A 27,967-nucleotide genomic window follows, 5' to 3' on the forward strand; every position below is an offset into this window, starting at 1 on the left:
TTTCTAATGATCAATTAGCCTTTTAAAATGATAAACTTGGATTTGGTAACACAACGTGCCATTGGAACACAGGAGTGATGGTTGCTGATAACGGGCCTCTGTACGCCAATGTAGATATTCCATAAAAAATCTGCCTTTTCCAGCTACAATAGTCATTTACAACATTAACAATGTCTACACTGTATTTCTGATCAATTTGACGTTATTTTAATGGACAAAAAATGTGATTTTCTTTCAAAAACAAGGACATTTCTAAGTGAGCCCAAACTATTGAACGGTAGTATATATTTTTTCAATCAATCAATCAAATGTATTTATAAAGCTCTTTTTACATCAGCTGATGTCACAAAGTGCTGTACAGACACCCAGCCTAAAACCCCAAACAGCAAGCAATGCAGGTGTAGAAGCATGGTGGCTAAAAACTCCCTAGAAAGGCCAGAACCTAGGAAGAAACCTAGAGAGGAACCAGGCTATGAGGTGTGGCCAGTCCTCTTCTGGCTGTGCCGGGTGGAGATTATAACAGAACATGGCCAAGATGTTCAAATGTTCATAGATGACCAGCAAGGTCAGATAATAATAATCACAGTGGTTGTCGAGGGTGCAACAGGTCAGCACCTCAGGGGTAAATGTCAGTTGGCTTTTCATAGCCGATCATTGAGAGTATCTCTACCGCTCCTGCTGTCTCTAGAGATTTTAAAACAGCAGGTCTTGGACAAGGTAGCACATTCGGTGAACAGGTCAGGGTTCCATAGCCGCAGGCAGAACAGTTGACACTGGAGCAACAGCATGACCAGGTGGACTGGGGACAGCAAGGAGTCATCATACCAGGTAGTCCTGAGGCATGGTCCTAGGGCTCAGGTCCTCCGAGAGAGAGAAAGAAAGAGAGAAAGAGAGAATTAGAGAGAGCATACTGAATTTCACACAGGACAGCGGATAAGACAGGAGAAATACTCCAGATATAACAGACTGACCCTAGCCCCCCGACACATAAACTACTGCAGCATAAATACTGGAGGCTGAGACAGGAAGGGTCAGGAGACACTGTGGCCCCGTCCGATGACACCCCCGGACAGGGCCAAACAGGTAGGATATAACCCCACCCACTTTGCCAAAGCACAGCCCGCACACCACTAGAGGGATATCTTCAACCACCAACTTACCATCTTGAGACAAGGCCGAGTATAGCCCGCAAAGATCTCCGCCACGGCACGAACAGGTTATGGTCAATAATATCAAAGGCTGCACTGAAATCTAACAGTACAGCTCCCACAATCTTCTTATTTTCAATTTATTTCAACCAATCATCAGTCATTTGTGTCAGTGCAGTACATGTTGAGTGCCCTTCTCTATAAGCATGTTGAAAGTCTGTTGTTAATTTGTTTACAGAGAAATAGCATTGTATTTGGTCAAACACTATTTTTTTCCAAAAGTTTGCTAAGAGCTGGCAGCAAGCTGATAGGTCTACTGTTAGAACCAGTAAAGGCATCTTTACCACTCTTGGGTAGTGGAATGACTTTGGCTTCCCTCCAGGCCTGAGGACAAAGACTTCCTTCTAGGCTCAGATTAAAGATATGACAGATAGGAGTGGCTATAGAGTCAGATACCATCCTCAGTAGCTTTCCATCTAAGTCGTCAATGCCAGGAGGTTTGTCATTATTGATCGATAACAATGTTTTTCCACCTCTCCCACACTAACTTTACAAAATTCAAGCTTGCAATGCTTTTCTTTCATTATTTGTTTTTTTTTATGCATGAATATGATAGCTCACTGTTTGTTGTTGGCACTTCCTGCCTACGTTTGTCCACTTTGCCAATGAAGTAATCATTAAAATAATTGGCAACATCAAATGGTTTTGTGACGAATAAGCCATCTGATTCGATGAAAGATGGAGTTGAATTTGTCTTTCTGCCCATAATTTCATTTAAAGTACTTTATATCAATGATATCTTGGCTTCATACTAAAGTTTCTTCTTGTTTTTGTTGAGTTTAGTCACATCATTTCTCATTTTGCAGTAAGTAAGCCAGTCAAGATGTGCAGCCAGACTTATTATCCACTCCTTTTGCCCCCATCTCTTTCAACAATACAGTTTTTCAATTCCTCATCAATCCATGGAGCCTTAACAGTTCTAACAGTCAGATTCTTAACAGGTGCATGTTTAGCAATAATTGAAAGAAGCAATTTCATAAATTCATCAAGTGCAGCGTTTGGATGCTCCTCATTAATCACATCAGACCAACCAATATTTTTTAACATCATCCACATAAGAGTCACAACAGAAATACACTATTATTAGGTCTGTTGGAACTTTGGTTTTCCACTATATATTGTGATCATTGCATCCAATGGGTACGGATACAGCTTTAGAACAAAGTTCTACAGATTTAGTAAAAAAGTGATCGATACATGTGGATGATCTTGTTCCTGTAGTTTTTGTAAACACCCTGGTAGGTTGATTAATAACCTGAACCGGATTACACTTTGCAATCAGACCTTTGGTATGGATAAAACGGTTGCAGGTGAGTACTCCTGTGGATGGAGAACAATGGAAGCAAACTTGGCAGAGAGGTAGAGGTAGGTTGGTAGGTTGGTAGGTTGGTTGGCAGAGAGGTAGAGGTAGATTGGTAGGTTGGTAGGTTGGTTGGCAGAGAGGTAGAGATAGGTTGGTAGGTTGGTAGGGTGGAAAAAGAACAAGGAGAGTAAATCCCTGATGAAATTCGGGTGACTGCGGTGGACCATGTGATCAACCATGGTTTGACCTTGAGAGAGGCCGGGCAGACCATGTGGTCCACCATGGTTTGACCTTGAGAGAGGCTGGGCAGACCATGTGATCCACCATGGTTTGACCTTGAGAGAGGCTGGGCAGACCATGTGGTCCACCATGGTTTGACCTTGAGAGAGGCTGGGCAGAGAGTGCAGCCAAATCTGAGCCGCTTCAAAGTAGCATCCATCATCCAGACGTTCCACAATGAGAAGAGGTTTGTACTGCAGACATTGGACCTCTCTACTACTTTTACTACCTGACAGTAGTACAACATAAAGCACAGTAAAGACTGTAGATTCCAATACATCCTGTAAGGGGAAACAAAGTCAATGTTTCATGTATTACTGTATGTATGAAATTGGGAGCTATACTACTTTGTAACATGTTTATCTGGTATACTGTATTACTGTAGTGTTTACTGTACCGTATGCTATTTTTGTTTTTGGTAGAGCTGAAAGACGAAGACCACGTGGTGGTAGAGCGCGTCTGTTTACAGAACTAACAGGAAGCTGCCATTGTGCAAACGGTAGTTGAAAAATAATGCCGTAAGACTGTGGGGAAATCCAACAACAGATGATTGAAAAACCCCCTGCCATCTTCCATAACATCAGAGTGAGTTTATCAACCATAGCCCGCATCCTTAAGAAACACCAACTCCGGATGAAGCAAATCTACAAAGACCCGTTTGAAAGGAATTCCCAGAGAGTGAAGGATAAACGGTACGGAATATGTCCAAGTAATTATTGTAGTAGTATTACACTCATAAAACATTAGAGACTCATTGATGTTGCCAGTGAACTTTACTATACAACGATTACAGTATTTACTGTCATTTCAGAGGATCATGGAGTTGGATGTCCGTCCCATCGCCCCAGGAACTCACATTCATAGATGAGGCTGGATTCAATTTAGGCGAAGACGAGGAGGAGAGGAAGGAACATCATTGGTCAACTCGCCATCAATGAGGTACCTGGCCAGCGCAGGGGGAAATGTCATGAGGTACCTGGCCAGCGCAGGGGGAAATGTCATGAGGTACCTGGCCAGCGCAGGGGGAAATGTCATGAGGTACCTGGCCAGCGCAGGGGGAAATGTCATGAGGTACCTGGCCAGCGCAGGGGGAAATGTCATAGGTACCTGGCCAGCGCGGGGGAAATGTCATGAGGTACCTGGCCAGCGCAGGGGGAAATGTCATGAGGTACCTGGCCAGCGCGGGGAAATGTCATGAGGTACCTGGCCAGCGCAGGGGAAATGTCATGAGGTACCTGGCCAGCGCGGGAAATGTCATGAGGTACCTGGCCAGCCAGGGGTGTCATGAGGCCTGGCAGCGCAGGGGGAAATGTCATGAGGTACCTGGCCAGCGCAGGGGGAAATGTCATGAGGTACCTGGCCAGCGCAGGGGGAAATGTCACCATATGCGCAGCGGTGAGCCACAATGTGGTCCTCCATCACCATGCCACCATTGGACCATACAACACTGTCCACATCCTTCATTTCCTGAATACCTTTACATGACAATCGTTTTCAGCCGGAGCAGAGAGGGCCAGGTGATCCTGAGCAGCAAATGTATGTTTAAATCAGACTGCTCAGATCCACATCTGGTTCCATGACCATCCCAGGTTTACAATTCTCTATCTCTCACCATATTCCCAATGTCTCAAACACTATAGAGGGGTTGTTTCCAGCATGGCGGTGAACGGTGTATGATCGCAAACCCCCATGAACGTATCAAATCCAATGTATTTATAAAGCCCTTCTTACATCAGCTGATATCTCAAAGTGCTGTACAGAAACCCAGCCTAAAACCCCAAACTGCAAGCAATGCAGGTGTAGAAGCATGGTGGCTAGGAAAAACTCCCTAGAAAGGCCAAAACCTAGGAAGAAACCTAGAGAGTAACCAGGCTATGAGGGGTGGCCAGTCCTCTTCTGGCTGTGCCGGGTGGAGATTATAACAGCACATGGCCTAGATGTTCAAATGTTCATAAATGACCAGCATTGTCAAATAACAATAATCATAGTAGTTGTCGAGGGTTCAACAAGTCAGTAACACAAGAGTAAGTGTCAGTTGGCTTTTTCATAGCCGATCTTTGAGAGTATCTCTACCGCTCCTGCTGTCTCTAGAGAGTTGAAAACAGCAGGTCTGGGACAGGTAGCACATCCGGTGAATAGGTCAGGGTTCCAGCAGGTCTGGGACAACAGGTCTGGGACAGGTAGCACGTCCGGTGAACAGGTCAGGGTTCCATAGCTGCAGGCAGAACAGTTGGAACTGGAGCAGCAGCACGGCCAGGTGAACTGGGGACAGCAAGGAGTCATCAAGCCAGGTAGTCCTGAGGCATGGCCGTCCTAGGGCTCAGGTCCTCCGAGAGAGAGAAAGAAAGAAAGAAAGAGAGAATTAGAGAGAGCATATTTAAATTCACACAGGACACCGGAAAAGACAAGAGAAATACTCCAGATGTGACAGACTGACCCTAGCCCCCCGACACATAAACTACTGCAGCATAAATACTGGAGGCTGAGACAGGAGGGGTCAGGAGACACTGTGGCCCCATCCGATGAAACCCCCGGACAGGGCCAAACAGGTAGGATATAACCCCACCCACTTTGCCAAAGCACAGCCTCCACACCACTGAAGGGATGTCTCCAACCACCAACATACCATCCCGGGACAAAGCCGAGTATAGCCCACAAAGATCTCCGCCACGGCACAGCCCAAGGGGGGGCGCCAACCCAGACAGGAAGACCACGTCAGTGACTCAACCCACTCAAGTGACGCACCCCTCCCAGGGACGGCATTGAAGAACACCAGTAAGCCAGTGATTCAGCCCCCGTAATAGGGGTAGAGGCAGAGAATCCCAATGGAAAGAGGGGAAACCGGCCAGGCAGAGATAGCAAGGGCGGTTCGTTGCTCCAGCCTTTCCGTTCACCTTCACACCCCTGGGCCAGACTACACTTAATCATAGGACCTACTGAAGAGATATGTCTTCAGTAAAGACTTAAAGGTTGAGACTGAGTCTGCGTCTCTCACATGGGTAGTCAGACTATTCCATATAAATGGAGCTCTATAGGAGAAAGCCCTGCCTCCAGCTGTTTGCTTAGAAATTCTAGGAACAATTAGGAGGCCCGCGTCTTGTGACTGTAGGTATGTACGGCAGGACCAAATCGGAAAGATAGGTAGGAGCAAGCCCATGTAATGCTTTGTAGGTTAGCAGTAAAACCTTGAAATCAGCCCTTGCCTTAACAGGAAGCCAGTGTAGGGAGGCTAGCACTGGAGTAATATGATCAAATTTTTTGGTTCTAGTCAGGATTCTAGCAGCCGTATTTAGCACTAACTGAAGTTTATTTAGTGCTTTATCCGGGTAGCCGGAAAGTAGAGCATTGCAGTAGTCCAACCTAGAAGTAACAAAGGCATGGATTAATTTTTCTGCGTCATTTTTGGACAGAAAGTTTCTGATTTTTGCAATGTTACGTAGATGGAAAAAAGCTGTCCTTGAAACAGTCTTGATATGTTCTTCAAAAGAGAGATCAGGGTCCAGAGTAACGCCGAGGTCCTTCACAGTTTTATTTGAGACGACTGTACAACCATCCAGATTAATTGTCAGATTCAACAGAAGATCTCTTTGTTTCTTGGGACCTAGAACAAGCATCTCTGTTTTGTCCGAGTTTAAGAGTAGAAAGTTTGCAGCCATCCACATCCTTATGTCTGAGACACAGGCTTCTAGCGAGGGCAATTTTGGGGCTTCACCATGTTTCATTGAAATGTACAGCTGTGTGTCATCCGCATAGCAGTGAAATTTAACATTATGTTTTCGAATGACATCCCCAAGAGGTAAAATATATAGTGAAAACAATAGTGGTCCTAAAACGGAACCTTGGTAAAGGAGCCCTGTGGTGTCGTCCTGTCAGGGGAGGAAGCGTCATGACAGAAGTTATTTCCCCCGCTGACTGGCCAAGGAGAATATCGCCTGTGATGTTGAGGAAAAATCTGTGTCCGGACCAAAACAACAGATATGACTGATCCATTGTTTTCGCAATGGAGTATTTGTTTCTTTCATTTTACAGTTAGGATTTTGATTTCCGTACAATTGATCTAACGTACAGTAGTACAAATAGGAACATTTTTCTTCCTTTGCATATGCAAAATATATTTACTTTATGTTTGCTTTTTTACTATACATGTGCTTACAGTATGCTGTTTGACATGTATTGAGTCATGTTCAAATTTAAAATGATTTTTTTTTTTGCATTTGTGTTCTGTTTGAGTGAACACAAACAACAACAGCAACATCTAAGTCTTTACACTGAAATAGGTTCTGATAGTAGTGTTTTGAATATGTCACATTAGTTTGATCTCGATTGTCACTAAGTTAGATTCATTTGATGTGTGTGTGTGTGTGTGTGTGTGTGTGTGTGTCTCATTTGTATGCATAGTTTCATTTTGAGCAGGGTCTACATGATTTTGATCCCGAATTATTGTGTTTCATTGTGCAAAAGATGTCTGTGGGGTGGGGGTTTGGGGAAAATTGTCTGTTTTGTGTTTTGAATACTTTCGATGTGTTTCAGCAAACGCGTTTTAACAATTGGGAAAAACTTGTCAAATATGTGGAAACAACGTTGATTCAAACTAGCCCCAGTGGGATGTGATCCGTTACACCACAGCCAAGGTCGGTGTGGAGGGTTCCTGTGACCAGCGGCAGACCTAAATTAGGTCTGGCCCACAGTGACTTGGGCTCTATGACTAAATTTGACCTTGTGGGCTCAGAGATTCCTTTGAAATGTTAATCCCATTAACCCAGAGTTATAGTGTCATGGAATTGCGGACTATACCTGCATGTTCTACCCCATCACTGTTCTCCTTGGTGGGACGTCTCTGTCCAACGAGCCAATCATGGGCCCCCCCCCACACACTTTACGCCTGTTGAAGCCTAGATGTCCCCAGGTTCTTGGAAGAGCTGTCCAGTTATCTCATTATAGGGTTACCTCCTTTTTTTAGTAGCTGGGGAGGGCGGCTTAACTCAAGCAGATTAAGACAGAGTCAATGCAGCAAGAGTCAGCCACTTGAAGCGTTGTTCTCCACTACACCTCACCTCACCTCCGGCTCTGCTCCCTCCGCCAACCTTTCTAGCTAGCTCTCTCTGCAGGCAGGCCCCAGGCCCCAGACCCCAGGCCCACAACGCACCTCTCTCTCCTAGGCAGAAGCAGGACGTGTCTGTAGGAATAAGAAAGAATGGGGGCCTACGAGTCTAACCTGGACGATATCCTGGCAGAGGACATGCACCACTGGTACAACAAGTTCATGAAAGAGTCTCCTTCGGGACTCATCACGTTGTTTGAGTTGAAGACTATGCTGGAGATGCAAGGGATGACAGAAGAAGCTAGCAGCTACGTCGACCAGGTCTTCTTTACCTTCGACATGGACGGGGTAAGAAAACCCTTGTTCGTTCTCTCTCTCTCTCTCTCTCTCTCTCTCTCTCTCTCTCTCTCTCTCTCCTGTCTGTTCAAAGACATGGTTCCACCAGGAATAGAAAGATGAGCATTGGCAACTGATGGATGATTCATTAATTAAGTATGAATTTTAAAAATTAAGTTGAAAATATATATATTTTTAAATAGAAATCCAAAATGGATGGTGTTGAGAGATAGATGGGAGGGGTTGAATGGAGCTGAAGGGTGGGACTAATAACAAGATAACCAATGTAAAACATACGGGGTCTGTAAAATGTATATAGGTTCAGAACTTTTGTGAAATAACACAGTTACAAATAGAAACTGGATGGACATCAGAAATAGAGCAAGGACTAAAAACAAACAAAATGTAACTATTGTAAAATAGATTGTGTCTGTAAAATGTGTATAAGATGAATAAATTGAAGGTAAAAGCCGAAGTGTTTATTAGTTTACTCCAATCGAGGGAAGGGTGGTAGGGTTTGGGGGAATAATAATAAAGGTATATTCTTTAAAAAAGTATGTCTATATAGGTATGTGTATGTATATATGTATGTATACGTGTATGTATGTGGATATATACTGCTCAAAAAAATAAAGGGAACACTTAAACAACACAATGTAACTCCAAGTCAATCACACTTCTGTGAAATCAAACTGTCCACTTAGGAAGCAACACTGATTGACAATAAATTTCACATGCTGTTGTGCAAATGGAATAGACAACAGGTGGAAATTATAGGCAATTAGCAAGACACCACCAATAAAGGAGTGGTTCTGCACAGACCACTTCTCAGTTCCTATGCTTCCTGGCTGATGTTTTGGTCACTTTTGAATGCTGGCGGTGCTTTCACTCTAGTGGTAGCATGAGACGGAGTCTACAACCCACACAAGTGGCTCAGGTAGTGCAGCTCATCCAGGATGGCACATCAATGCGAGCTGTGGCAAGAAGGTTTGCTGTGTCTGTCAGCGTAGTGTCCAGAGCATGGAGGCGCTACCAGGAGACAGGCCAGTACATCAGGAGACGTGGAGGAGGCCGTAGGAGGGCAACAACCCAGCAGCAGGACCGCTACCTCCGCCTTTGTGCAAGGAGGAGCAGGAGGAGCACTGCCAGAGCCCTGCAAAATGACCTCCAGCAGGCCACAAATGTGCATGTGCCTGCTCAAACGGTCAGAAACAGACTCCATGAGGGTGGTATGAGGGCCCGACGTCCACAGGTGGGGGTTGTGCTTACAGCCCAACACCGTGCAGGACGTTTGACATTTGCCAGAGAACACCAAGATTGGCAAATTCGCCACTGGCGCCCTGTGCTCTTCACAGATGAAAGCAGGTTCACACTGAGCACATGTGACAGATGTGACAGAGTCTGGAGACGCCGTGGAGAACGTTCTGCTGCCTGCAACATCCTCCAGCATGACCGGTTTGGCGGTGAGTGAGTCATGGTGTGGGATGGCATTTCTTTGGGGAGCCGCACAGCCCTCCATGTGCTCGCCAGAGGTAGCCTGACTGCCATTAGGTACCGAGATGAGATCCTCAGACCCCTTGTGAGACCATATGCTGGTGCGGTTGGCCCTGGGTTCCTCCTAATGCAAGACAATGCTAGACCTCATGTGGCTGGAGTGTGTCAGCAGTTCCTGCAAGAGGAAGGCATTGATGCTATGGACTGGCCCGCCCGTTCCCCAGACCTGAATCCAATTGAGCACATCTGGGACATCATGTCTCGCTCCATCCACCAACGACACGTTGCACCACAGACTGTCCAGGAGTTGGCGGGTGCTTTAGTCCAGGTCTGGGAGGAGATCCCTCAGGACACCATCCGCCACCTCATCAGGAGCATGCCCAGGCGTTGTAGGGAGGTCATACAGGCACGTGGAGGCCACACACACTACTGAGCCTCATTTTGACTTGTTTTAAGGACATTACATCAAAGTTGGATCAGCCTGTAGTGTGGTTTTCCACTTTAATTTTGAGTGTCACTCCAAATCCAGACCTCCATGGGTTGATAAATTGGATTTCCATTGATTATTTTTGTGTGATTTTGTTGTCAGCACATTCAACTATGTAAAGAAAAAAGTATTTAATAAGATTATTTCTTTCATTCAGATCTAGGATGTGTTATTTTAGTGTTCCCTTTATTTTTTTGAGCAGTGTATATATTTACCAAAAAAATATATGTATATGGGGGATCGGAAATGATGCAGACAATTACATTGATGGAAGCAACAATCTTTCCGCAATACTAAGCTGATCCACCATTTAAAAAAAATAAAAAATAAAAATGAAAGTATGAATTGATTTGATTCATATATTATTATTAACTGGGTGGGGTCAAGCCCTGAATGCTGATTGGCTGAAAGCCGTGGTATATCAGACCGTGTACCACGGGCATGACAAAACATTTATTTTTACTGCTCTCATTACGTTGGTAACCAGTTTATAGCAGCAATACGGCACCTCGGGGGTTTGTGGTATATGGCCAATGTACCACGGCTAAGGGCTGTATCCAGGCCCTCCGTGTTGCGTCGTGTGTAAGAACAGCCCTTAGCTGTGGTATATTGGCCATATACCACACCTCCTCTGGCCTTAATGCTGAAATATAGCCCTGTTCAAGATGCTCACAGCGCTTACATAGTAAGGAGGGAAACTCACCTCATTCACCACCAATGTGTGCCTTAATTAATGCTAACCACACATCAGCTAATCAGCTAACCACACATCAGCTAACCACACATCAGCTAATCAGCTAACCACACATCAGCTCACCACACATCAGCTCACCACACATCAGCTAACCAGCTCACCACACATCAGCTAATCAGCTAACCACACATCAGCTAACCACACATCAGCTAACCACACATCAGCTAATCAGCTAACCACACATAGCTCACCTCATCAGCTCCCCATCAGCTACCACATCAGCTAACCACACATCAGCTCCCCAGCTACCACACTCAGCTCACCACACATCAGCTAATCAGCTAATCACACATAAGCTAACCACACATCAGCTAACCACACATCAGCTCACCACACATCAACTAATCAGCTAACCACACACCAGCTAACCACACATCAGCTAACCACACATCAGCTCACCACACATCAGCTCACCACACATCAGCTCACCACACATCAACTAATCAGCTAACCACACATCAGCTAACCACACATCAGCTCACCACACATCAGCTCACCACACATCAGCTCACCACACATCAGCTAACCACACATCAGCTAACCACACATCAGCTAACCACACATCAGCTCAACACATATCAGCTAACCACACATCAGCTCACCACACATCAGCTAATCAGCTAATCACACATCAGCTAACCACACATCAGCTCACCACACATCAACTAATCAGCTAACCACACACCAGCTAACCACACATCAGCTAACCACACATCAGCTCACCACACATCAGCTCACCACACATCAACTAATCAGCTAACCACACATCAGCTAACCACACATCAGCTCACCACACATCAGCTCACCACACATCAGCTCACCACACATCAGCTAACCACACATCAGCTAACCACACATCAGCTCACCACACATCAGCTAATCAGCTCACCACACATCAGCTAACCACACATCAGCTAACCACACATCAGCTAACCACACATCAGCTAATCAGCTCACCACACATCAGCTAACCAGACATCAGCTAATCAGCTAACCACACATCAGCTCACCACACATCAACTAATCAGCTAACCACACATCAGCTAACCACACATCAGCTCACCACACATCAGCTCACCACACATCAGCTCACCACACATCAGCTCACCACACATCAACTAATCAGCTAACCACACATCAGCTAACCACACATCAGCTAACCACACATCAGCTAACCACACATCAGCTCACCACACATCAGCTCATCACACATCAACTAATCAGCTAACCACACATCAGCTCACCACACATCAACTAATCAGCTAACCACACATCAGCTAACCACACATCAGCTCACCACACATCAACTAATCAGCTAACCACACATCAGCTAACCACACATCAGCTAACCACACATCAGCTAACCACACATCAGCTCACCACACATCAGCTAACCACACATCAGCTAACCACACATCAGCTCACCACACATCAGCTCACCACACATCAGCTCACCACACATCAGCTAACCACACATCAGCTAACCAGCTCACCACACATCAGCTAATCAGCTAACCACACATCAGCTAACCACACATCAGCTAATCAGCTAACCACACATTTACATTTAAGTCATTTAGCAGACGCTCTTATCCAGAGCAACTTACAAATTGGTGCATTGACCTTATAATATCCAGTGGAACAACCACTTTACAATAGTGCATCTAAATCTTTTAAGGGGGGGTTAGAAGGATTACTTTATCCTATCCCAGGTATTCCTTAAAGAGGTGGGGTTTCAGGTGTCTCCAGCTCACCAGCTCACCACACATCAGCTCACCACACATTAGCTAACCACACATCAGCTAACCACACATCAGCTCAACACAGATCAGCTAACCACACATCAGCTCACTACACATCAGCTAATCAGCTAACCACACATCAGCTAACCACACATCAGCTCACCACACATCAACTAATCAGCTAACCACACATCAGCTAACCACACATCAGCTAACCACACATCAGCTAACCACACATCAGCTCACCACACATCAACTAATCAGCTAACCACACATTAGCTAACCACACATCAGCTAACCACACATCAGCTCACCACACATCAGCTCACCAGACATCAGCTCACCACACATCAGCTCACCACACATCAACTAATCAGCTAACCACACATAAGCTAACCACACATCAGCTCACCACACATCAGCTCACCACACATCAGCTCACCACACATCAGCTAACCACACATCAGCTAACCACACATCAGCTAACCACACATCAGCTCACCACACATCAGCTAACCACACATCAGCTAACCACACATCAGCTAATCAGCTAACCACAAATCAGCTAACCACACATCAGCTAATCAGCTAACCACACATCAGCTAACCAGCTCACCACACATCAGCTCATCACACATCAGCTAACCAGACATCAGCTAATCAGCTCACCACACATCAGCTCACCACACATCAGCTCACTACACATCAGCTAACCACACATCAGCTAACCACACATCAGCTCAACACATATCAGCTAACCACACATCAGCTAACCACACATCAGCTCACCACACATCAACTAATCAGCTAACCACACATAAGCTAACCACACATCAGCTCACCACACATCAGCTCACCACACATCAGCTCACCACACATCAGCTAACCACACATCAGCTAACCACACATCAGCTAACCACACATCAGCTCACCACACATCAGCTAACCACACATCAGCTAACCACACATCAGCTAATCAGCTAACCACAAATCAGCTAACCACACATCAGCTAATCAGCTAACCACACATCAGCTAACCAGCTCACCACACATCAGCTCATCACACATCAGCTAACCAGACATCAGCTAATCAGCTCACCACACATCAGCTCACCACACATCAGCTCACTACACATCAGCTAACCACACATCAGCTAACCACACATCAGCTCAACACATATCAGCTAACCACACATCAGCTAACCACACATCAGCTCACCACACATCAACTAATCAGCTAACCACACATCAGCTAACCACACATCAGCTAACCACACATCAGCTAACCACACATCAGCTCACCACACATCAGCTCACCACACATCAACTAATCAGCTAACCACACATCAGCTAACCACACATCAGCTAACCACACATCATCTCACCTCACATCAGCTCACCACACATCAGCTCACCACACATCAGCTCACCACACATCAGCTAACCACACATCAGCTAACCACACATCAGCTAACCACACATCAGCTCACCACACATCAGCTAATCAGCTCACCACACATCAGCTAACCACACATCAGCTAACCACACATCAGCTCACCACACATCAGCTAATCAGCTAACCACACATCAGCTAACCACACATCAGCTAATCAGCTCACCACACATCAGCTCACCACACATCAGCTAACCAGACATCAGCTAATCAGCTAACCACACATCTGCTCACCACACATCAGCTCACCACACATCAGCTCACCACACATCAGCTCAACACATATCAGCTAACCACACATCAGCTAACCACACATCAGCTCACCACACATCACTTAGCTAACCACACATCAGCTCACCACACATCAACTAATCAGCTAACCACACATCAGCTAACCACACATCAGCTAACCACACATCAGCTCACCACACATCAGCTCACCACACATCAGCTCACCACACATCAGCTAACCACACATCATAGCTAACCACACATCAGCTAACCACACATCAGCTCACCACACATCAGCTCACCACACATCAGCTAACCACACATCAACAGCTCACCACACATCAGCTCACCACACATCAGCTAACCACACATCATCTCACCACACATCAGCTCACCACACATCAGCTCACCACACATCAGCTCACCACACATCAGCTAACCACACATCAGCTAACCACACATCAGCTAATCAGCTCACCACACATCAGCTAATCAGCTAACCACACATCAGCTAACCACACATCAGCTAACCACACATCAGCTAATCAGCTCACCACACATCAGCTCACCACACATCAGCTAACCAGACATCAGCTAATCCGCTAACCACACATCAGCTCACCACACATCAGCTCACCACACATCAGCTCACCACACATCAGCTAACCACACATCAGCTAACCACACATCAGCTCAACACATATCAGCTAACCACACATCAGCTAACCACACATCAGCTCACCACACATCAACTAATCAGCTAACCACACATCAGCTAACCACACATCAGCTAACCACACATCAGCTAACCACACATCAGCTCACCACACATCAGCTCACCACACATCAGCTCACCACACATCAACTAATCAGCTAACCACACATCAGCTAACCACACATCAGCTAACCACACATCAGCTAAACACACATCAGCTAACCACACATCAGCTCACCACACATCAGCTAACCACACATTAGCTCACCACACATCAGCTCACCACACATCAGCTCACCACACATCAACTAATCAGCTAACCACACATCAGCTAACCACACATCAGCTCACCACACATCAGCTCACCACACATCAGCTCACCACACATCAACTAATCAGCTAACCACACATCAGCTAACCACACATCAGCTAACCACACATCAGCTAACCACACATCAGCTCACCACACATCAGCTAACCACACATCAGCTAACCACACATCAGCTCACCACACATCAGCTCACCACACATCAGCTCACCACACATCAGCTAACCACACATCAGCTCACCACACATCAGCTAACCAGCTCACCACACATCAGCTCACCACACATCAACTAATCAGCTAACCACACATCAGCTCACCACACATCAGCTCACCACACATCAGCTCACCACACATCAGCTAACCACACATCAGCTAACCACACATCAGCTAACCACACATCAGCTCACCACACATCAGCTAATCAGCTAACCACACATGAGCTAACCACACATCAGCTAATCAGCTAACCACACATTTACATTTAAGTCATTTAGCAGACGCTCTTATCCAGAGTGACTTACAAATTGGTGCATTCACCTTATAATATCCAGTGGAACAACCACTTTACAATAGTGCATCTAAATCTTTTAAGGGGGGGTTAGAATGATTACTTTATCCTATCCCAGGTATTCCTTAAAGAGGTGGGGTTTCAGGTGTCTCCAGCTCAACAGCTCACCACACATCAGCTCACCACACATCAGCTAACCACACATCAGCTCAACACAGATCAGCTAACCACACATCAGCTCACCACACATCAGCTAAGCACACATCAGCTAACCACACATCAGCTAACCACACATCAGCTCACCACACATCAACTAATCAGCTAACCACACATCAGCTAACCACACATCAGCTAACCACACATCAGCTAACCACACATCAGCTCACCACACATCAACTAATCAGCTAACCACACATCAGCTAACCACACATTAGCTAACCACACATCAGCTAACCACACATCAGCTCACCACACATCAGCTCACCACACATCAGCTCACCACACATCAACTAATCAGCTAACCACACATCAGCTAACCACACATCAGCTCACCACACATCAGCTCACCACACATCAGCTCACCACACATCAGCTCACCACACATCAGCTAACCACACATCAGCTCACCACACATCAGCTAATCAGCTCACCACACATCAGCTAGTCACACATCAGCTAACCACACATCAGCTAATCAGCTAACCACAAATCAGCTAACCACACATCAGCTAACCACACATCAGCTCACCACACATCAGCTAATCAGCTAACCACACATCAGCTAACCACACATCAGCTAACCACACATCAACTAATCAGCTCACCACACATCAGCTCACCACACATCAGCTAACCAGACATCAGCTAATCAGCTAACCACACATCAGCTCACCACACATCAGCTCACCACACATCAGCTCACCACACATCAGCTCAACACATATCAGCTCACCACACATCAGCTCACCACACATCAACTAATCAGCTAACCACACATCAGCTAACCACACATCAGCTAACCACACATCAGCTCACCACACATCAGCTCACCACACATCAGCTCACCACACATCAACTAACCACACATCAGCTAACCACACATCAGCTAACCACACATCAGCTCACCACACATCAGCTCACCACACATCAGCTAACCACACATCAGCTAACCACACATCAGCTCACCACACATCAGCTCACCACACATCAGCTAACCACACATCAACTAACCACACATCAGCTAACCACACATCAGCTAACCACACATCAGCTAACCACACATCAGCTCACCACACATCAGCTAACCACACATCAACTAATCAGCTAACCACACATCAGCTAACCACACATCAGCTAACCACACATCAACTAATCAGCTAACCACACATCAGCTCACCACACATCAACTAACCACACATCAACTAACCACACATCAGCTAACCACACATCAGCTAACCACACATCAGATCACCACACATCAGCTCACCACACATCAACTAATCAGCTAACGACACATCAGCTAACCACACATCAGCTAACTACACATCAGCTCACCACACATCAGCTCACCACACATCAGCTCACCACACATCAGCTAATCAGCTAACCACACATCAGCTAATCAGCTAACCACACATCAGCTAACCACACATCAGCTCACCACACATCAGCTAATCAGCTCACCACACATCAGCTCACCACACATCAGCTCACCACACATCAGCTAACCAGACATCAGCTAATCAGCTAACCACACATCAGCTCACCACACATCAGCTAATCAGCTCACCACACATCAGCTCACCACACATCAGCTCACCACACATCAGCTCACCACACATCAGCTCACCACACATCAGCTAATCAGCTAACCACACATCAGCTAACCACACATCAGCTAACCACACATCAGCTAACCACACATCAACTAATCAGCTCACCACACATCAGCTAACCACACATCAGCTAACCACACATCAGCTAACCACACACTAGCTCACCACACATCAGCTCACCACACATCAGCTCACCACACATCAGCTAACCACACATCAACTAATCAGCTATCCACACATCAGCTAACCACACATAAGCTAACCACACATCAGCTCACCACACATCAGCTCACCACACATAAGCTCACCACATATCAGCTAACCACACATCAACTAACCACACATCAGCTCACCACACATCAGCTAATCAGCTAACCACACATCAGCTAATCAGCTAACCACACATCAGCTAACCACACATCAGCTCACCACACATCAGCTAACCACACATCAGCTCACCACACATCAGCTAACCACACATCAACTAATCAGCTAACCACACATCAGCTAACCACACATCAGCTAATCAGCTCACCACACATCAGCGAACCACACATCAGCTAACCACACATCAGCTCATCAGCTAACCACACATCAGCTAATCAGCTAACCACACATCAGCTCACCACACATCAGCTAACCACACATCAGCTAACCAGCTCACCACACATCAGCTCACCACACATCAGCTCACCACACATCAGCTCATCAGCTAACCACACATCAGCTCATCAGCAAACCACACATCAGCACATCAGCTAACCACACATCAGCTCATCAGCTCACCACACATCAGCTCATCAGCTAACCACACATCAGCTCATCAGCTAACCACACATCAGCTAATCAGCTAACCACACATCAGCTAATCAGCTAACCACACATCAGCTAACCACACATCAGCTAATCAGCTAACCACACATCAGCTCACCACACATCAGCTAACCACACATCAACTAATCAGCTAACCACACATCAGCTAACCACACATCAGCTAACCACACATCAGCTAATCAGCGAACCACACATCAGCGAACCACACATCAGCGAACCACACATCAGCTAACCACACATCAGCTCATCAGCTAACCACACATCAGCGAACCACACATCAGCTCACCACACATCAGCTCACCACACATCAGCTAACCACACATCAGCTAACCAGCTCACCACACATCAGCTCACCACACATCAGCTCATCAGCTAACCACACATCAGCTCATCAGCTAACCACACATCAGCTAACCACACATCAGCTCATCAGCTCACCACACATCAGCTCACCACACATCAGCTCACCACACATCAGCTAACCACAGGATGCCATCATCCACCATGCTGCCCTTGAACTTTCTAAGCCTCTTGCTCAGGTTGAAAGACTTCACTAATATAACATATGACTGATGACTTACCTGTAAGAAACTGTTATAATCTTCATATAATTCAGTTATGAACCCTTTGAATGCTGTCTTATTGTTGACCTAGACCTTCCTGTCTTATTGTTGACATAGCTCATAATTTCGTATTGTTGACATAGACCTTCCTGTCTTACTGTTGACATAGACCATCCTGTCTTATTGTTGGCATAGACCTTCCTGTCTTATTGTTGACATAGCCCATAATTTCGTATTGTTGACATAGACCTTCCTGTCTTATTGTTGACATAGACCATCCTGTCTTATTGTTGGCATAGACCATCCTGTCTTATTGTTGACATAGACCTTCCTGTCTTATTGTTGACATAGCCCATAATTTCGTATTGTTGACATAGACCTTCCTGTCTTATTGTTGACATAGACCATCCTGTCTTATTGTTGGCATAGACCTTCCTGTCTTATTGTTGGCATAGAGCAGTGGTTCCCAAACGTTTTATAGTCCCGTACTCCTTCAAACATTCAACCTCCAGCTGTACCCCCTCTAGCACCAGGGTCAGCACACTTCCAAATGTTGTTTTTTTACCATCATTGTAAGCCTGCCACACACACACACACACACACACACACACACACACACACACACACACACACACACACACACACACAATACGATACATTTATTAAAGATAAGATTGAGTGTTTTTGTCACAACCCGGCTCGAGGGGAAGTGACAAATAGCTCTTATAGGACCAGGGCACAAATAATAATATAATAATAATCAATAATTTTGCTCTTTATTTAACCATCTTACATATAAAACCTTATTTGTTCAATAACTCACCACAGGTTAATGAGAAGGGTGTGCTTGAAAGGATGCACATAACTCTGCAATGTTGGATTGTATTGGAGAGAGTCTCAGTCTTAAATCATTTTCCACACTCAGTCTGTGCCTGTATTTAGTTTCATGCTAGTGAGGGCCGAGAATCCACTCTCATATACAGTGGATGTCAGAAGTCTACATACACTTTGGTTGAAGTCATTAAAACTCATTTTTCAACCACTCCACAAATTTCTTGTTAACAAACTATAGTTTGGCAAGTTGGTTAGGACATCTACTTTCTGCATGACACAAGTAATTTTTCCAACAATTGTTTACAGACAGATTATTTCACTTAAAATTCACTGTATCACAATTCCAGTGGGTCAGAAGTTTACATACACTAAGTTGACTGTGCCTTTAAACAGCTTGGAAAATTCCAGAAAATGATGTCATGGCTTTAGAAGCTTCTGATAGGCTAATTGACATCATTTGAGTCAATTGGAGGTGTACCTGTGGATGTATTTCAAGGCCTACCATCAAACTCAGTGCCTATTTGCTTGACATCATGGAAAAATCTAAAGAAATCAGCCAAGACCTCAGAAAAAAATGTGTAGACCTCCACAAGTCTGGTTCATCCTTGGGAGCAATTTCCAAACGCCTGAAGGTACCACATTCATCTGTACAAAAAATAGTACGGAATTATAAACACAATGGGACCATGCAGCCGTCATACCACTCAGGAAGGAGACGCGTTCAGTCTCCTAGAGATGAACGTACTTTGGTGCGAAAAGTGCAAATCAATCCCAGAACAACAGCAAAGGACCTTGTGAAGATGCTGGAGGAAACAGGTACAAAATGATCTATATCCACAGTAAAACGAGTCCTATATCGACATAACCTGAAAAGCCCGTCAGCAAGGAAGAAGCCACTGCTCCAAAACCGCCATAAAAAAGCCAGACTACGGTTTGCAACTGCACATGGGGACAAAGATCGTACTTTTTGGAGAAATGTCAGATGAAACAAAAATAGAACTGTTTGGCCATAATGACCATCGTTATGTTTGGAGGAAAAAGGGGGAGGCTTGCAAGCCGAAGAACACCATCCCAACCGTGAAGCACAGGGGTGGTAGCTTGTTGTGGGGGTGCTTTGCTGCAGGAGGGACTGGTGCACTTCACAAAATAGATGGCATCATGAGGAATGAAAATTATATGGATATATTGAGGCAACATCTCAAGACATCAGTCAGGAAGTTAAAGCTTGGTCGCAAATGGGTCTTCAAAATGAACAATGACCCCAAGCATACTTCCAAAGTTGTAGCAAAATGGCTTAAGGACAACAAAGTCAAGGTATTGGAGTGGCCATCACAAAGCCCTGACCTCAATCCTATAGAAAATTTGTGGGCAGAACTGAAAAAGTGTATACGAGCAAGGAGGCCTACAAACCTGACTCAGTTACACCAGCTCTGTCAGGAGGAATGGGCCAAAATTCACCCAACTTATTGTGGGAAGCTTGTGGAAGGCTACCCGAAACGATTGACCCAAGTTAAACAATTTAAATGCAATGCTACCAAATACTAATTGAGTGTATGAAAACTTCTGACCCACTGGGAATGTAATGAAAGAAAGAAATTCTCTCTACTATTATTGTGAAATTTCAGATTCTTTAAAATATAGCGGTGATCCTAACTGACCTAAGACAGGGAATTTTTGTTTAGTGTTTTAAAATTTTCCCCAGAAGTGGTTAGATTCTATGGATTCTTCAATTACATTGAGCTGATTTCTGACGTGCTGTTCATTCTTTTTCCGTAGTGTATTTCTGTATTGTTTTAGTGATTCACCGTAGTGAAGGCGTAGACTCAGGTTTTCTGGATCCTTACGTTTCTGGTTGGACAGGTTTCTCAATTTCTTTCTTCGGTTTTTGCATTCTTCATCAAACCATTTGTCATTGTTGTAAATTTTCTTAGGATTTCTGATTTGATAGGGAAGCTGAGAGGTCAAATATACACTACCCTTCAAAAGTTTGGGGTCACTTAGATATGGCCTTGTTTTTCAAAGAAAAGCACATTTTTTTGTCCATTAATATAAAGTCAAATTGATCAGAAATACAGTGTAGACATTGTTCATGTTGTAAATGACTATTGTAGCTGGAAACGGGTGATTTTTTATGTAATATCTACATAGGTGTACAGAGGCCCATTAAAATAAAGTGGTGATCCTAACTGACCTAAAACAGGGAATTTTTACTCTGATTAAATGTCAGGAATTATGAACAACTGAGTTTAAATGTATTTGGCTAAGGTGTATGTAAACTTCCGACATCAACTGTGGTTGCAAAGGGCATCAGTGTATTTAACAGAGCGATTTGCCAAGGCAGGATACTCCGAGCGCAGCCCAATCCAGAAATCTGGCAGTGGCTTCTGATTAAATTAGATTTTCACAGAACTGCTTGTTGCAGTTTGGATGAGTCTCTCTTGTTCAGATATCAGTAAGTGGACTGGAGGCAGGGCATGAAAGGGATAACGAATCCAGTTGTTTGTGTCGTCCGTTTCGGGAAAGTATCTGGGTAATTGCGCACCCAGCTCACTCAGGTGCTTCGCTATATCACATTTGACATTGTCTGTAAGCTTGAGTTCATTTGCAGAACAAAAAATCATACAATGATGCAAAGACCTGTGTGTTGTCCTTTTTAATGCAGACAGAGAAGTGCTCCAACTTCTTAGTTATAGCCTCAATTTTGTCCCGCACATTGAATATAGTTGCGGAGAGTCCCTGTAATCCTAGATTCAGATCATTCAGGCGAGAAAAAACATCACCCAGATAGGTCAGTCGTGTGAGAAACTCATCATGCAAGTGAAAATTATGGTCAGTAAAGAAAACTTTAAGCTCGTCTCTCAGTTTAGAAAAACATGTTAATATTTTTCCCCTTGATAACCAGTGCACTTCTGTATGTTGTAAAAGCATTAGATGGTCGCTGCCCATATCATTGCATAGTGCAGAAAATACACGAGAGTTCAGGGGCCTTGCTTTAACAAAGTTAACCATTTTCACTGTAGTGTCCAAAACATCTTTCAAGTTGTCAGGCATTCCCTTGGCAGCAACAGCCTCTCGGTGGATGCTGCAGTGTACCAACACGAACAGCAGCTACTTTTGACTCCATACGGACCATTAGTGGAATTCCCGTGAGGGAGTAACGGTTAATGTGATTGGACGTTCATTATTTGACTAGGCTACCTGTATTTGACATTGTGTTGTTATTTCGCTGAACACTAGATGGTTTCATTTTATTTTCTGGCAGTGAAACAAGGCTACTCAGGCGGGGAAAAAAACATCACTAAATTGTATAACCTCATTGGAAATTTGGCGTACCCTCAGCACTCAGCACTCTGGGTATATCTGACATAGACCATCCACACGAGGAAACTTTGAGAGGCATCCTTGAGAGGCATCCTTGAGAGGCAACTTTGAGTGGCACCCTTGAGAGGCAACTTTGAGAGACATCCTTGAGAGGCAACTTTGAGTGGCATCCTTGAGAGGCAACTTTGAGTGGCATCCTTGAGAGGCATCCTTTGAGAGGCATCTGTGAGAAGCAACTTTGAGAGGCATCCGTGAGAGGCAACTTTGAGAGGCATCCTTGAGAGGCAACTTTACTGCGCTATTATAATTACATTAGGTGTTGGTGTTAACCAGAAAGTTATAGTAAGTATCTCTTCTCTTTTTTGTTGTTGTCTAACAATCATATTTATCTCCCCCTCTCTCTCTCTCTCTCTCTCTCTCTCTTCCAGGATGGATATATAGACTTCGTAGAATACATAGCAGCAGTCAGTCTGATGCTGAAAGGAGAAATCAACCAAAAACTAAAATGGTACTTCAAACTTTTCGATCAGGACGGAAACGGCAAAATTGACCAAGATGAAATGGGGACAATATTCAAGGTGTGCTTCTGTATTTATTTATTATTTATTTATGTCATTTAGTTGCTGTGATTTTATACAGGGATCTTTATCAGTCTCAGAGCCTTGAGGAACATTATAGACTCTCTATATCTCCACTGAAAATAGACTCCAGAGAGATTAACTGTGAAGGGATCAGAAAGGTTTAAATAGCCGACAACAAGACGGTACACATCAACAAAGGGTTGCTAATCTAATCCTAACCTAAATATATCCCTCACTACTTACTGTATGTTGTCGATCAATTTGCTGCATTGCTAGCTAGCTACGCTGGAAATTACATAGCAGTAAAAGATACCGTAGAATTCTGAGTTGGATTCAGTTTCTTATTCATCCTGTTAGAGATGTCCTATTTAAGTCACCACAAAGACGCGGTCATAAAAAAAATGTCTTGTTTAGAGGAAACATTTCCTATAAGAGTATTTTTTTTTTTAAGGCTAATCAGTGAACTAAGAAAGTAGAGTGTTATAAAGAAATACGTAACAGTAACTGACTGTTGTGGATTGGCTTGATAGCTTCAAACAGTCCAAACGGTCAATGGACTCTATCGGAGAATATATTCTGGGGCCTGGTGTTTACGCTTTACATCTCAGACTAGACCAATCGGACAGAACCATCGTGCTACTGACTACTCAAGCCCTTATATGGTAACGGAGTCCTCAATTATCCCGCCTTCTTCCTAAAGTGTGCACTTGTTCATTTCCTTTCACTGATTTGAAAGGAAATGACTGGTAAAAAAAAAAAAATGGTGGAAAGTCCCACTACTTGTGGGAAGTAATGAATGAGTGCACACTTCAGGAGAATATAGGTCCCAAAGTGTTGTGGGGCCTCACTAAGGACACGATAATGTTTAAATGCTGTTGTATACCTCAGACACAGTAGACCTGATTGATTGATATTTGGGTAAAACAATTTGTATAAACAGTTAAAAACAATTGAAAAGTACCAAGAAAACCCAGAGGATGACAGAACCCCAGAGGATGACAGAACCCCAGAGGATGACAGAACCCCAGAGGATGATAGAACCCCAGAGGATGATAGAACCCCAGAGGATGACAGAACCCCAGAGGACGACAAAACCCCAGAGGATGACAGAACCCCAGAGGATGATAGAACCCCAGAGGACGACAGAACCCCAGAGGATGACAGAACCCCAGAGGACGACATAACCCCAGAGGATGACAGAACCCCATAGGATCATAGAACCCCAGAGGACGACAGAACCCCAGAGGACGATAGAACCCCAGAGGATGATAGAACCCCAGAGGATGATAGAACCCCAGAGGACGACAGAACCCCAGAGGACGATAGAACCCCAGAGGATGATAGAACCCCAGAGGATGATAGAACCCCAGAGGATGACAGAACCCCAGAGGATGATAAAGTCCCAGAGGATGACAGAACCCCAGAGGATGATAGAACCCCAGAGGATGACAGAACCCCAGAGGATGATAGAACCCCAGAGGATGATAGAACCCCAGAGGATGATAGAACCCCAGAGGATGATAGAACCCCAGAGGATGACAGAACCCCAGAGGATGATAAAGTCCCAGAGGATGATAAAGTCCCAGAGGATGACAGAACCCCAGAGGATGACAGAACCTCAGAGGATGATAGAACCCCAGAGGACGACAGAACCCCAGAGGACGACAGAACCCCAGAGGATGATAGAACCCCAGAGGATGACAGAACCCCAGAGGATAACAGAACCCCAGAGGATGACAGAACCCCAGAGGATGACAGAACCCCAGAGGATGACAGAGTCCCAGAGGATGACAGAACCCCATTGATGATAGAGTCCCAGAGGATGACAGAACCCCAGAGGATGACAGAACCCCAGAGGATGATAGAGTCCCAGAGGATGATAGAGTCCCAGAGGATGATATAGTCCCAGAGGATGATATAGTCCCAGAGGATGACAGAACCCCAGAGGATGACAGAACCCCAGAGGATGATAGAGTCCCAGAGGATGACAGAGTCCCAGAGGATGACAGAGTCCCAGAGGATGACAGAGTCCCAGAGGATGACAGAGTCCCAGAGGATGACAGAACCCCAGAGGATGACAGTGCCAGAGGATGACAGTGCCAGAGGATGACAGTGCCAGAGGATGACAAAGTCCCAGAGGATGACAGAACCCCAGACGATGACAGAACCCCAGAGGATGACAGAACCCCAGAGGATGACAGAACCCCAGAGGATGATAGAGTCCCAGAGGATGACAAAGTCCCAGAGGATGACAGAACCCCAGAGGATGATAGAGTCCCAGAGGATGACAGAACCCCATTGATGATAGAGTCCCAGAGGATGACAGAACCCCAGAGGATGACAGAACCCCAGAGGATGACAGAACCCCAGACGATGACAGAACCCCAGAGGATGACAGAACCCCAGAGGATGACAGAACCCCAGAGGATGATAGAGTCCCAGAGGATGACATGAAAGTATAAAAACACTTATTTCTAATGTTATTCTCTGTGACTTCACCTGTTTGTTCTGTTTTGATTACTTCAGGCCATCCAGGACATCACCAGATGTTATGACCCTCCTACGGAGGAGATTGTGACCCTCATTTATGAGAAGGTTGACATAAATAACGAAGGTAAGAATGATCAACATTTAGAGAAGTACATTTATTGAAATGGGTGAGCTTACACATAAAACAGATACGTATTCCCAGGGGTGTGGAATTTAAGTTAGCTTTTTAAATGTTTTAATTGCTATCCTCTAGGAAGCCAATGTATATCTTGTTCTATGTATTTTTAATTCTTCACGCCTCCAGGTGAGTTGACTCTGGAGGAGTTTATCGAAGGAGCCAGGGACCACCAAGACATCATGGAGATGTTGGGAAAGATGATGGACCTCACCAACGTTCTAGAGATCATTGTCAACGGACAGAAAAAGCAGGTCAAATCACCCGAATGACGATGACGTCACTTCCTGTTGCACTTCCTGTTTGATGGACTCAGAATTTACAGAAACGCAACGCAGAAAAGGTTGTTGAGAAAGAATAGGATTGTCTGGGACGGAAAGCAATTATAGTGGAATGTTTATTATATAAAATATGGAGGAAATTTTATAAAATAACAAACGACGAACTTGAGCATCTTGATGAGAAGGCGAATATACGTGAATGGGAGGGAGCCATGTCCCATCGACCAAGAAGGCTGAGTTGATGTAAGGATAATGGAACCATGCCAGGAGGCCATGTGACCCGTCTTGCCGACTCTATGTTCTCTATTTCTACATCCCGATTGTATTTTCACCCTTTTCCCAAAGTCCCATCAGAGATTTAACCACGGTGGAAACCCTCTAGGAAATGATTACACCATTACAAATACTTTGAGATCAACGACAGGAAGTGTGAAAGTGCAAAGTGTAGAGAATTGGGATGCAGCCTATATGTTCTCTCTGTGTGTATCACTTGAGTGGAGCAGAGGAGAGACCTTTTCCTCAACTTCCTCCTCTTCCTCCGTCTGGTGCTCTCACAGTCACCACAGCTCTCTCTAGTCTTCCTCCTGCTCTCACAGTCACCACAGCTCTCGCTAGTCCTCCTCCTCCTCTCACAGTCACCACAGCTTTCTCTAGTCCTCCTCCTGCGCTCACAGTCACCACAGCTCTCTCTAGTCCTCCTCCAGCTCTCAGTCACCACAGCTCTCTCTGGTCCTCCTCCTGCTCTCACAGTCACCACAGCTCTCTCTCTAGTCCTCCTCCTGCTCTCACAGTCACCACAGCTCTCTCTAGTCCTCCTCCTCTCACAGTCACCACAGCTCTCTCTAGTACTCCTCCTCTCACAGTCACCACAGCTCTCCGGAGTCCTCCTCCTCCTCCAGCTCTCACAGTCACCACAGCTCTCTCTAGTCCTCCTCCTCTCACAGTCACCACAGCTCTCTCTAGCACTCCTCCTCTCACAGTCACCACAGCTCTCCGGAGTCCTCCTCCTCCTCCTCCAGCTCTCACAGTCACCACAGCTCTCTCCAGTCCTCCTCCTCCTCTCACAGTCACCACAGCTCTCCGGAGTCCTCCTCCTCCTGCTGCTCTCACAGTCACCTGTGGTGGATAATTTCTGCATTACCAAATGAGGAGAGTTACAAACACACCAGTCCGA

General features: G+C 45.1%; 1 protein-coding gene across 1 annotated transcript; it reads left to right on the forward strand.

The window, feature by feature from the left end:
• Positions 1-6,590: 6,590 nt before the first annotated feature.
• guca1c (guanylate cyclase activator 1C) lies at positions 6,591-26,795 on the forward strand. Its single transcript, XM_014163693.2, has 4 exons — positions 6,591-8,179; positions 23,695-23,844; positions 26,374-26,461; positions 26,642-26,795. Exons 1-4 carry the CDS (start codon positions 7,985-7,987, stop codon positions 26,782-26,784), a joined length of 576 nt encoding a protein of 191 aa, XP_014019168.1. The 5' UTR covers positions 6,591-7,984; the 3' UTR covers positions 26,785-26,795.
• The last annotated feature ends 1,172 nt before the right edge of the window (positions 26,796-27,967 follow it).

Source organism: Salmo salar, chromosome ssa20, assembly GCF_905237065.1.
Source record: "Salmo salar chromosome ssa20, Ssal_v3.1, whole genome shotgun sequence".
Classification (NCBI taxonomy): Eukaryota; Metazoa; Chordata; class Actinopteri; order Salmoniformes; family Salmonidae; genus Salmo; species Salmo salar.

Coding starts and splice junctions, on each gene's coding strand:
- guca1c (XM_014163693.2), top strand. CDS start 7,985: ATGGGGGCCTACGAGTCTAACCTGGACGATATCCTGGCAGAGGACATG. Junction 23,845..26,373: donor AAATGGGGACAATATTCAAG/GTGTGCTTCTGT, acceptor TGATTACTTCAG/GCCATCCAGGACATCACCAG. Junction 26,462..26,641: donor GGTTGACATAAATAACGAAG/GTAAGAATGATC, acceptor TCACGCCTCCAG/GTGAGTTGACTCTGGAGGAG.